Here is a 13,479-nt window from a genome sequence, read left to right as displayed (position 1 = left end):
GCAGGCATTTGTATAATTACCCAAATCATCATTGTCTAATAAAAATGTTCCATTGTGGCTACAAACCTCTTCATAAATGGCATGGATTATTCTCTACCACAATTCAAGTTTCAAACTAATTTTTAAATCAACTCTTATGGGTGTATACTCTTTCCAAATCCTAATGGCTTGAAAAGGTGTCTTTCAACGAGCACCATTTGTATAAGACGAGACCTGGCTATTTATTTATCTTTTGAATGGAAAAGCCCTCAAATATGTACCAGGAGTGAGGTACTCAAATGATCAAAATATTAAATGCACTTGTGAAGCAAAGTTAGTACTTCATAGAATATTAATATGAAGTCTAGGCTTGCTACTACTATTAACAGCATGATATTCCCCCCGCCACACGCCCTTGTGGCGGCTTGTGGGGTATTATATAGATGTAGATAAGTGCTATGAGAACAGTTTCATTTATTCATTAAATCAAGAGTCGACAAATATAATTAAGATTGCAACTGGCTAGTACTGATGAAAAATGTATTATGTGCATAGATTTTTGAAGTACTAAGTAGTTCAACGTTTTAAATTGATTAATATGTAATGTATTTATATCTGAAAATAGTTGCTTGATATTTCAATGTATTTCAAAACATTGGGAATTTCAAACTGGGAATTTCAAGACATTGGTGTGTTCCGTAAGTTGCATAAAACTGGAATAACTGATAGGAGTAGAGGCTATAGACTGGTGTACTTTGAATAATAGTGGAACATATTTTTTAAAGGAGTAATTCCACTCTTTGAGTGACTCCATTCTAATTAAATGTGATAGTGGTGTTATATTTTTACTCCTCCACAAATATTTAACTTTGGTTGTTTCTGTTACCCTTGTAATGCATACAAAAAAGAGGTTAAGAAAACTTACTATAGACTTCGTTGGCACACATGCTACTGAACAGTAATGTAATTGCATAACTTGCATTTTGTGATGTTTGATATTTCTTGAAGAAACCAAGTCTTTAGTTTTCATTCCGGTTGTTATTAATATTCTTTTTTCATCAAATCAAATTGGGCATTTCAATTTTCAGGCACATAACTTCTTGTATAGTTTATTTGTGTCAATATAACTTTTTCACCTTCATGGATAGCTAGTATAATTAGCCATTGTTAATAGCAATTGTTACCAGGTTTTAAATAAGATGAATACCATTATATTAATCAGAATAGCTACTATTTTAAAATGTTTAGAAATAATAGAGCTTGTGGTGATATAAGCAGGATTTTCATTGTCAAGTCAAGAAAACAGTTGTCAGGCTGCAACCTCAGTACCTTTCCTTTCAGTCCTCTTTCTTTGTAGATCCTCCTCCCGTTCCTTAAAGCTTGTGGTATATTTTTTGCTTTAGTCTCCTTAGTACAAGTACATAATGGACAATAAATAAATGCAGACAGAACCAGCCTTAATCTTTGGCCAACTCTTGCATGCTCTTTTTTGTTATGAAATTCCCTAACCACTGTGATATTTGCATTTTGGTTTCAAAATCATTGCCATTGGCAAGAATGTCATGACAGATATATATATACTGTGTTCCCTCTCATCAGTCAAGAAATGTGGCACTCATTTTCACATTGTTACTGATCCATCAATTTGTGCTTTTGCTCTTTATATTGGGATTTGTTTGAAAACGGATTCTCATGGTGGAAATGGAAAATGGCAGCTATTATTAAAAAATGCCATCAAAATGCTCAATTGCTGCATTATGTTCTATGTGGTGAATCAGAAAAATACAGACATATAAAACTCTAATGCATAAGTAATCTGCTTTGATCATGATCATGTGGTAAAAAAATGTTTTGGATTTGTCACGAATTTTGCTGTCTGAAGTTCCTATTTAATTTTATGTTTGACAAAACTAATTAGAATCCAGTTTTACAAAATATAAAAGTAACATCTAATATATTTTAAATATTTAATTTTGTTTGTTACACCTAACAATTGTCATCACAATTCATCGATTCGATTGCGCATTTTAAGTATGGTCAGTTTTTTAAAATGATTGTTGATTTTCCTGGTGACTACTCAAAGCATCACTGTACCCTATGGATAACAAATTTAATTCAGCTTCACATGAGGATGTTTTATGAAGGGTCTGAGAAAAATTATTGAAATGCATCTTTTTAGTATGGGTCTAATTTAAATGCCAGTTAAAGGAATATATGGGATTGGGGTTAATTGACCCTGTATCCATTTTCACAATGATGCTTAATTTTTTTTTTAGTTATACAGCCCAAATTGGGCCTAGGCTGCCTCCAGCCTTTCCTCTTAATGCACATGCCTACCAATTCACTACTGTCAGAATTTCCTTTTCATCAATTTCCATCTTTCTCCCCAGCCTTTTCTTGGCTTATCTAAATTGTCTGTCCTCCTCAAAATTATCCCTCTAAGACTTTCTTCACTGTCCTGTTCTCGTCCATTCTTTGTTAATAGTCCACCCTTGGTAACCTCTTTTTAACAAGTTTTACGTAGTGCAACTTGCCAAATAGTTGGTGCAACTGTTGTATTCTCAGAACTACTGACAACTAACTATCACTGGATCAGACATCCTTTGTAATACTTTCTTTCAAATAGCTCTAGCAAGTTTTCTGATATTTTCATCAGTGCTTAGGTTTCAATGCCTAATATGATCACTGTATGGGTTCGAGCTTAGAATAGTTTTAGCTCTTGTTTGGTCATGAACTATGCTTATCTGTTATATGTGTGATGAAATGATATTCCCAGTTTGATAATGTGATATTTCTTTTAACTTCTTTCAGCTCATTTATATCAGTTTTAGCAGGAATCCAAGTTGATGAACTTTCATTTATTGTGTCCTCACAAGTATATATTTATGTGATATTTCCTTCTGGATCATGGCCCCTGCTGTGTTATTGTTAATCACCAGGACCACTTCCCTTGCTTTTTACGTCAGTTTTTAGTGGTTCCTTTACTCCTCCTGTTTTACCCATAATGTTTAGGTCATTTGTGTGTCCCGACTTTGGCTTAGTTTGTGTCCATTTGTACCTTTTGGCAGAAGTTGACATATCCTGAGAACAGGTTGTTCGGTATGAGTGCTAGTCCATCTATGTTTTAGACCCTGTTATTTTATAGAAGGGTATTTTATTTTCATCTGAGTCCTTACTCATAGTACAGTATTGCACATTTGTCATTCTGGTGAGATTAGTTTTTTAAGAGTATTGGAAAAGCATTATGCTGTACAACTTCTATTTGTAAGTACTCTTATATGGCTCTCTCAGTCAAGGCGAATGATTTTTACTCTGCGAAATTGCTGTATTTTAATGCACACTAAGCGGATGACTCCGTTAAAAGTTACTGTTGTGCCATTACCACAGTTTCTTGGAATATTCTTATATGCTTTTCAAGAATCTATAAATATTTGTTGAACATCATTTTTACAAGATCTCTTTAGTAGGTAATATTTGATCAATTGTTAGTTATTCTTGCCTAGTCATTTTGACATTTCCCTGTAATGTTTTCTACTTTGGATGGCGTTCTCACCTGAGTAAGGTATTAAAACTCTTGTATCCCATGTATAAGAGAGACTATTTTTTACAATCCAGTTTCTTCAATTCTGCTAATGTGGGGCATTTATTGTCTTGTGTTGCCTTTCTTTATCTTCATTATGACAACTCTCTTAATTTTATATCTCTATGTTTCTACCCTTTTAAACTTCTTGATGTGATTTTTTCTCCTGGTCACCTTTATCTACTCTTTTCTATCTGCATTACATTCAAAATTCCTTCTCTATTCCTCATTAGGCTATAAGACTTCAGTTAATTTCCAAATGAGTTTGTTCCCTTTTGTCTAAGGTCTTTGGAATCAATGTCTGTTTTTTGCTGGACCTCATATAAGTTTTTCCTTTTTTTTTCTGCACAGCCTGTCGTGTTATTTCCTAGAATTGCCATATGTTGCTTTTTTTCTGTGTGTTGCCTATCATCCCTGGCTCTTGTGGCCTCAATTTCTCTTTTCCAATGCAGTTTTACAATCTTCATCGAACCATTCAGTCCCATTTGTCTTTATTCAAAGCTTTACATAATGCAGGTCTCACCAGGTCACATCTATGTCTGTGTCTTCTGTGTCTATGTAGCTTCTATCTTCTAACAATTCTGTTCTCCTTAGTATTTGTTCAATTTCTGTCTTAAACCTGGTCTTTAATCATGGGTCATTTGGTTTCTTTTTGTTGAGTCTTAATAATTTTTGCTTATTTTTTGGGAAATCCTTATTCAACATCTGTGTTTTATCATCACCAAGTGGTGATCCAATCCACAGACTGCACCATGCCTGGTTTTAACATCCATTGTGCTTGAAGCATATCCATTGCCTCTAAGAATGTGGTCAATTTGATTAAAGGTTAGTCCATCTGATGAGGTCCAGTTATATTTATCTATATTTTTTGTGTGAGTTGTTGAGTTGACAATTGTATTCCTTCAATTTGCAAAGTCTATTAACAGTAGTCCATTATTATTAGATTCATGTGGAACTTTGATATCAACTATCAAGTTTTTCTAAAGGCTTTCTTTTTGCATTCTGTTCTCCAGTGATGATTTTAATACTTTAAGATGTGATTTTTGTAATATATTTTTTGCAAAATCTGATATAAATCTTCTTGCATGTCAAGATATTAATCTTCAATCCCTGCCATGCTTGTTAATTATTGTGAAATTTGTATTTTTTATTACACATATTTTGAATTCATTTATTTTTTATGTAATTGCTTTGAAAGTAAAAAGAGCATTGTAGGCCATGATCCACAGTAAATGCCACTCCAAGTTGGTATTTCTCATCTTTCATTCCACTGTGTAGAATGACGTGTTTTTTCACCCATGAAGCCATTCTCATCCCATAAGCTCTCTTGCATGGTGGCAGTTCGAATTCCATATATTTTCAATTTGGTTATGAAGGCTTTTTAAGACTCTGGTTTTAGGTAAACTTGGCATGTTCTAAGATCCAATTTCTATGTCCAAATTTAACCCAGGACCTTGTTATTTCATCCGTCCATTCAAATTCTTATTCAGAGTTTCTGAGCAATTGTGTTTTTATGAGGAGATATTTCCCACCAGGGTTCCTGGGTAGGATACCCAACCTTTTCCAGGGTGATCAGGTTTCCAAAGTTTTTTGTTTGGAGGTAAGTGTCATAATTGAGTAGGAGAAAATTTTTAGTGGTACTAGTGGGCACCACTTTTGTGGTATGAAACCATTGCCCCATTTGGACCACCACGTTTTATTTTATCCACAGTCAGTAAATTTCAGATAGACTTCAATATCATTAGATGTGATGATAATATATTTTACCTGAGTTATGTAAAAATAATTATTTTACTGCGGGAATGGATACAAAGTATTTAATTCTAGCATTTTTTATTCCTAAATTAAGGGAATATTGTTTAAAGTTTGTCTTTATTTGAACTGCATGAAACTTTCAAATGTGTTAACCAATTAATGCATGAATAAATTTTACTCTGAACTGCACATTCATTGTTGGACCCATGAGAAGTTGTCACAGATTCCAATAAGTATGAAAACATGTTCTTAGGGGTGGAATGGGAGCAAGTGATATTAGTCTAATTAAGAGTAATTTAAATTTCTTTAGTTCCAGATCACGGGTTAAAGGCCATTTGGAGCTTTATCATGCATATATCAGGGATCCTCATGCCCCATCCTTGCCGCCCCGGGAAGAAGGAGATGGAGAAGCCAATGTTGAACCTATGACAGAGATAAGGGTCAATGGAGAGAGGTCAAATGGAGATAGTGCAACAGATTCTTCAAGTGCTCAGCAGCAGGACAGTGAAGGAGAATGGGAAATAGTTAACAATGAGTCTACATCTAGGAATCCTGTAGAAACAGCAGCCCAGGTGAGTGTTCTAATATCAGACTTCATGATTGTGTAGGTTCCAGTTCATTCGAATCCATTACTGTTATTTTAATTGACATTGTTCCAGTTCTGCTTTTATGGTATTTGCTACTCTCAGCAGTTAGTAACACTCATATGCACAACATGTAACCTCATGGGATGTGTATACAAATGAGTTAATATGTGCCTAAACCATTTATTCCAGAAAAAAAAGCTTTTCCATTCACACATTCCACTGGTTTCCACTATTATCATTAATGTTGTGGTTACTAAATGGCCCTGCCACTTTTTTGGATGCATACTTTTTGACAGCAAACTTACCACTAATATCTCCTAATATTATTTTCTTGGTTTAGAGTTGCATTTATGGAAATTTTTCTCAGTTTTTTTCTAGAATACATCTTTGGTGGTGTCAGGGTTGCCATTTATAGTCCATGAGAAACTGAAAATTGAAACTCATCAATGGCAACAATTATATAAACCTGGAGCAATCTAGGAAACACCAGCTCATATTTCCTTGCATGTGCCTTATCCCTCAGAACCTATACCCCGACTTCTTTGTACACTATCTTCAACTCCTGGCCAAATTGCTAAATGAATCCCATGATTTCATTTCAACAACATAACATGCTTCAATATATTTCACACAAACACATAGTACATATGTTCATCTTTCAATTGTAGCATTTATCTGCTCTTGTCATTTTTCAAATTTTAAGAACTAATATACTGGGAATGACCATGTCTTTTATTTGAAGGGTCAATCTTAAACAGCCTATGCTTCCTATTATGGCTTTAGTTGTCTCAGGGCTTTTGACTTGCATGAGTATTAGAAGATGAGGTCTAGAAGGTTACTGGCATCCCATGTGGAAATCCTAGCTATTGCTTTCTGCCAGTCAGTTATGTGAATTTTTGCAGGCATGCCATAATAAAACCAAAGCCTAATAATGCCCTAAGTCCCCTGTTATTATTTTAAACAAGCCAGTATTGCTTATGCAGGTATTACCCTTATCATCTGCATAGTTTCAGGCTAAACTTCGAGGAAACTTTCCATATTGGAGAGAAATGATAATAAAAATTGTGATTTCCCTAAACTTTTTTTATTCACATGACCCAGTCGTCTGACCCGAGAACTTCGTGTCATATTCAGGTGACACAAATTGTTGTAACATGGGTCGCGTGAATAAAAATAGTTTAGGGGAAATCACAATTTTTAATTATCATTTATCTCCAATATTGCCCTAATAGTCGGTAAATCATTGCCCACTTCTTTGAAGTCTGATCCAGTGTACTGACCATCCAGAACATCAGTAGGAAGAATTTCTTAATGCAACACTATGCAATAAAGAGATCCTATTCACCCATCAATCCTTCATTTTTCAAGAAAATGTCTTCAAGAAAAAGATAGTTTGAGCTTTTCTAATTTTTGTGTATAATTTATTTTTTATGTGGAATCCATTTCCCCATATTATTTGTTTGTTCTATATTATTATTGATGAAACAAATGCACATGATTCTGTAAAATTCGTTAATCAAAATTTATGTTTATCACTCATTGGATAGTTTTGTTCTTTAGAAGGTGTCTGTGGGTTGCTTCCTTTTTACTATTAGATTTACATTCAATTAATCAGCTCTGCTGTAGGCTACTTTCTTTCACGTAACTTGAATTTAAATGTCTTCGCCATTGTATCGCGAGTATCCTCTTATTGTGGGCGTGATTCTTTATTTCCAATGATCGTACATGATCTTCGCTGTCACCTTAGGCTTCTCCGCTGAAATGGTGTGGATGAAAAGTATTGGGAACAATTTTTTCCTGACATGACTGTACATCACAGTGTACTTGTACTGTGCTTGCTCAGGGGGGGGGGGGGTCTGATCTTAAACACGTCGCAAGTGCCAATCACCTAGGAGCGTTTGTTCAGGCCAAATTTGTAATGCTAACTAAACAGTTATTTACTGATAATTTTTTGATGTATTTTGTTGCTGTTTGAATTTCAACGACTAATAAAGAAACCAATAATTTAGCTATTCCTGCAAACTGGCACATCTGATTAGGAGCAGAAAAACATGGCTTTCAATTTATAGATAATTATATTAAGGGTGATTGAAAAGTGATAAAAAAGCTGCTTTTAAAAGAACACCCCTATTGGCAGAAATATTTTATGTTACTTGTGACTTTACAAAACCAATTCTTTGCATAAGATGTCATAAAGATGTGGGATCACAGTGATTTGGAAAATTCTGGTATGACACGAAGTAATGTCAATAATTGTTTTACCAAAGAAACTGCGGGAGATGCCTGGATGCCTTAACTGGCTAAAGCACTTGACCGGTCATTGAGGGATCTGGGTTTGAATCCCGGTCAAAGCAAATGATTTTTACACTCTGAAATTGTTGCACTGAATTGTTTTACTCATTAAAGACTGTTGTTAGTGGTTGTGTTGGGAAAATGGAATGATGCTGCTGAATTAAAATCAAGGTGGCACTGTGAAACTGTGGATTATATGCCATATACCTTGGAAAGGAGTCGTTTTCCTTTTGAATTGCATTAGTCATTTTCCCTAATAATAGAGTGAACCTCCTTGGGCCCTGTGGTCTCAGAGGCTGGTTGAAGTGCTGTGAATGGTAAGGTAGCCCACTGCAGTATTAGGGTAAACTGATCATCAGACATGATTTAATGACTCTTACAGGTTTGGGTGATTATGATGAGGGTATAGAAACTTAGATTCATGTTAAGAAAATGCTCCTTTATGCTCACAACAAAGTAGTAGTTTTAGTTTTCAGGGAGGCAACTGACAGCTAAGGTCATTTGTGCCATTAGGGGTGGATGGGAAAGGAAAGGTGGAGAGAAAACCAGTGTCGCCTTTAGCCTACTCTTAATGAAAGGCACCAATGGTTGAGCAGTTTAACGTCCCATCGGACAGACAGCGTACTCACCCAAAGTGCTCTCCACAAAGCACCTCGTGTAGGGATCGGGATACCGCAAAAAATATCTGCCATCTCCAGGATTCAAACCTGTGCCATCTCAGTGGGAAACCAGTACATTTAGACACTGCTTCATCGCGATCCCTGCCTTTGTGATTACTTCAATTATTATTATCATCATGATTACTCATGCTAATCACATCAAAATTCAGTATATTCTAGGATTCCCTTTCCCAAAGTGCACCCAGCATTCATGATATAATCTTTAAAAATTACTTTTAACCAAAATATATTGAAGATTTTTTGGGAGCAGTATCAATTTTAGCAGATGCAGTATGTAGTAACAAATGTGCAGTTTTATGAACATATTGTTTTCTAAAGGGTGATGCTACATGTTTGCAAGCACATATTTAGCCAGCTAATACCTTTGTTTAGAATTTGACTTTGTATTTAAATGAAAAATGTTCAAAAAATAATTAAGCAAAACCCATAAGTCAACCATTCCTGTGGTTGATTTATGGGTTTTGTTTCCTCTTCTTTTCACGGCATGAATCTGAGTCAATATATTGAAAAAATTGAAACATGAGTATTTTCTTATTTTGCTACTTGTTGAAGTGTTAATAATTTCCACTTCAATGGATTCTTTTCATAATTGGGTGAATTCATAAAGTTTGGGCCAAAATTTGTGAAGTTTATGCCTAGAACTAGGAGTTAACATTTTAATTTCATTGTTATTTCAGCCTGTTTATGTCCAAACTCAGCAGGAGTCTCTATCTCCTTTACCTGCTGGTTGGGAAGAGAGGCAAGATGCAAATGGACGTACATACTATGTGAATCATGTGGCTAGATCAACTCAATGGGAAAGGCCTGCTGTCACGTAAGTTAGCTTTGTAATAGATTATCTTACTATCTAAGAAAGAACATGGTTGCGCATAATAAAGGCAAAAGAAGCCTTAAGGACAAATCTGCCCGCTAATCCATTGTTGAAAAAGTATCTGTGCATGTGGGATTGATGAAAATTCAGTGTATTGAGAATGGCTGTTAGCATTAACTAAGACTTAAGATTTATGGGAATGCTACTATGATTTTGCTGTTTGGTGGCCACCCTGGATAACAATTTTCTCAGAAAATCCTGCTTATTGCCCCAGACTTTAAATACTTCTAATTCTATTTAAAGTTATCATTTCTATCAATTTTGAAGCATTTACTCCAGATTTTTCCCTTCCTTTCGATGTCTGAAAAATACGGTGGACATCTTATGAGAGCGTGAATGGTACATCAGTTTATTTTGCCATTGACTTTATCATTTAATTTTCTTCCAGTGAAATAGGTATAGCAAATGAGCGTACTGTTCGGGAAAGGAGTCTTGAATCGGCAGCCACTGAATTTCAAAGGCGATTCCATATCAGTGTTGATGATGTGGATGCTATGCGAAGGGAAAGTAATGCAGCAACTCCTCAGCAGGTGAGTTGCAAGTGTCTTAATTAACAGAGGCAGTAGAAATCAAATTTTTAATTGATTAAATTTACATTTTGGTCTTGTTGTCTGAAATAAATAGCTCTGCCTCCCTGTGGGATTTGACTGTTCTCCATTCATTTATATATTTATTTTGAATGTTGAGTTCAGGGTAGTGGAAATGCATGAAATTTGTAATGAAGCATGATTAGGGGCACATTCATTTGTGTAGAACTCATTTAGGATAACTTTTAATAATGGGATTTCCATATCACCAATGCCTTTCTTGGTCCTGGGTTGTGTTGGACCTCTCGAGAAACAGATGTTTCCTGATCCATCCTCGGTTTTGTGTTAGCACTGATTTTTATTGGCATTTTTTTTAACTTCATGCTAGGGAAACATAAAGACTTCTTGTTTAAGGTAGTGAAATTAATAATTCTACCATGCAGTGAATTTTTCTTGAAGGTTCACAAAAATAAAAGCTGTTAAAGTGGAATACTGTGCACTGTTTGTTTTTGTATTTCGAAAAAGAACAAGCCCTGTAGTTACATGTTTATCAATCTAGTTGTTGGTTTCCGAGTTGTAGGCTGCCACTTTTAATGATGAAGCTTTCTATAAATTGTCAAAGAACTTCACCTTTCTTCTGATAGTTGCATAAATTCTTTGTTAATGCTATTTAATAAGAGTTGTAGGAACACAATAGGAGAAGACTTTGGTTCATATGTAGAATGTGTCATTCTGTGGCAGGATGGTAAAACACCTAGAAAGCCAGCAAAACTCGTTAAATTTACCAACTCCGTAAAAACCCAGGAATTCTCCTTGATTTTGTGTTAATTTGAAATTTCTCCTTGATTTTCCCTGATTTTATTAGAAATGCTGATTGGCACAGATCTCATCATGGAATTCATGAACTCTGTTAGTCTTATGAAGTTTTGTTCAGGCATCATACTTTGGCACTTGGAATTGGGAAACCTTTTCTTAGGGAAATTACTCCGTGTTGCTAACCAATATGGCTATTGGACATACTACTGGACAGTTAGCTGTGCTGACATTGTGCAATGGTGTGATTTCTTGGCTACCAAACCAGCTAATCCATTCTCCCATTTATCTGCATTTGAATGCCCTCATTTATTCTCGGATTAAATCTGACTTCCTGTGTCGAAGAAAGCAGATGTTATGAGCTCCAGTTACTCAGGGAAATGTGATAAGGAAGGCTGAGTGGACTCTTTCTTCCTTTCACGGACATATTTCTAAATGCATGGTTTTTTTACCTTTGTTGCTCTCACTTAAAGGGGATTTTCCAGGGGCAAGTGAGGTGTGCTATATTTTCTTTGACGTCAAGTAATATTAGGTGTAAATTACTGATGTATACAGTATGTTGGGGAAACTTTATTCTGCTATTTATTGCCCATCTCTAGACATTTTCAGCTATTAATGTACTTATGTTTATGACCTAAAGTTGAGAATTATTTTGATTAAATTCAATTTTCAGAGATATTATGCCTGCTCAATGAGTCCTGTTCAAAAAGTATTGCGACTTTTGTGTTTTTTCAAAAATTATTCATTTATTCATGAAAATCTATTTAGTCCCCTTATAAGTAATCCCCATTAGATATTATACACTTGTGCCAAAGTTTTTCCAATCCTCAAAGCACTTCAAAAAATCATTTTTTGTGATCTGTTCAGCTCCTCCTTCGATGCAGTCTTTATCTCATCTATTGTAGTGTAGCGTCATCCTCCCATGGGCCTCTTCAGTTTTGGGAACAAGAAAACGTCACTGGGGGCCAGATCTGGGGAATATGGTGGCTGCAGCATCATTAGTGTGTTGTTTTTGGCCAAAACTTCACGCTCAATAAATGATGTTTGAGCAGGGGCATTGTCATGGTGCAAAATCCAATTTTTGTTCTTCCACAAATTCGGGCGTTTGTGGCGGATTGATTAGCGCAAATTGCACATAACGTGCAGGTAATATTCCTTATTTACAGTTCTACCATGTGGCAAGAACTCATGATGCACCACGTCCCTGAAATCAAAGAAAACTGTGAGCAAAACTTGAAGCACATTCGAACGAACTTGGCACGCTTTTTTCGGTCTTGGCTGGTGCTGCAGCTTCCATTGGGATGATTGAGGGTTAGTTTCCCCGCCGTAACCATAAACCCATGATTCGTCACCAGTTATGACTCTCTGGAGCAAAGCACGCTCCTCATCCTTCACATCTTCTCGGCCCTCTGAGAATATTTTGTACCACCAATAAATGTTGCTTTGGTCCAAGGTAGCTTCTCCAATTCGTGATACTTTTTGGTGAACAGATCTCAGATAGTGTTTAATATCATTGGTTTTTCTACATATTTGGCAGGTTTATTCATGGTCTGCTCCACCGTCGTATCCACTTTTAATTCTCTTGTATGTCTTCAGCCCTGATTTAGTTTTCTGTGTATTAATCTCTATAGTGACTGTTAACAGCTCTATTATATCTATTGTCCCTGCACTATCCTTTACCAATAACATAAAATCCTTTGATATGAGTTTAAAATAGTTCAGATGACAGATCCATTAAATTATGTGTGTTGACATTCATTTTTACATGCTTACAGTAATGAGAGTACCGTATATTGCTGAGCAAATGATATTTATTAAATATTTTGCGGTTCATAATGAAATTTATCTTTCACTGAAAATTTGGTATGTACTACCGTTCTTTGAACTTTAAGAATGGAGTGATGAAATTCCATGACGTAATCTATGCAATGTTTAACAGCCATAGAAATGAACCTAAGGTTGGTTTGATTGGTGAGTGTAGAGCTCTCATTCTTTTTAGCCCAATTTGTGGTATGTGAAATTCATACATCAGAGCAGGGGGGAAATTCATTCCCTTTTGCCACCTGTGGTTTCCCAAGATGATCTGGTGCCCAAAAATTCATACTGCTTGGGTAAGATGGGTATGTTGAAAGTCACCAGGAATCGAACCTTGGCCCAAAGGTCAGTAGCTGAATGCTGTACCCACTAAGCTACTGTGACCCCTAATGTATGGCATATTTTCAGAAATATTAGTGATGTAAAGTATTGCCATGAAGTGATAATATTTTTGTAGTTATATAAACATTTCATTAAAAACCCATTTTAAGCTTATGATCATTGTTTTTGTCGGTTTACATGATTTGTACCTTTCATTTGTATTCCTTTTAATTGATAGTTTCAAAGTACTGAAAATTTC

General features: G+C 35.5%; 1 protein-coding gene across 4 annotated transcripts in view; it reads left to right on the top strand.

The window, feature by feature from the left end:
• Nedd4 (E3 ubiquitin-protein ligase Nedd4) overlaps positions 1-13,479 on the top strand; it is a 95,017-nt gene that overhangs the window by 61,323 nt on the left and 20,215 nt on the right. For 3 of the 4 annotated variants that reach the window (XM_071589853.1, XM_071589879.1, XM_071589871.1), the window contains exons 6-8: positions 5,625-5,886; positions 9,551-9,687; positions 10,133-10,274. In XM_071589853.1, coding sequence (XP_071445954.1) covers positions 5,625-5,886; positions 9,551-9,687; positions 10,133-10,274 — 541 coding nt within the window. The remainder of the gene's footprint in view (positions 1-5,624; positions 5,887-9,550; positions 9,688-10,132; positions 10,275-13,479) is intronic. The other variant, XM_071589862.1, reaches the window with a different exon arrangement.

The sequence above is a fragment of the Hetaerina americana genome, unplaced genomic scaffold (assembly GCF_022747635.1).
Source record: "Hetaerina americana unplaced genomic scaffold, ioHetAmer1.1.p SCAF_1, whole genome shotgun sequence".
Lineage (NCBI taxonomy): Eukaryota > Metazoa > Arthropoda > Insecta > Odonata > Calopterygidae > Hetaerina > Hetaerina americana.
The sequence above is the reverse complement of the archived record's forward strand: the minus strand, read 5'-3'. Positions and strand labels throughout refer to the sequence as shown.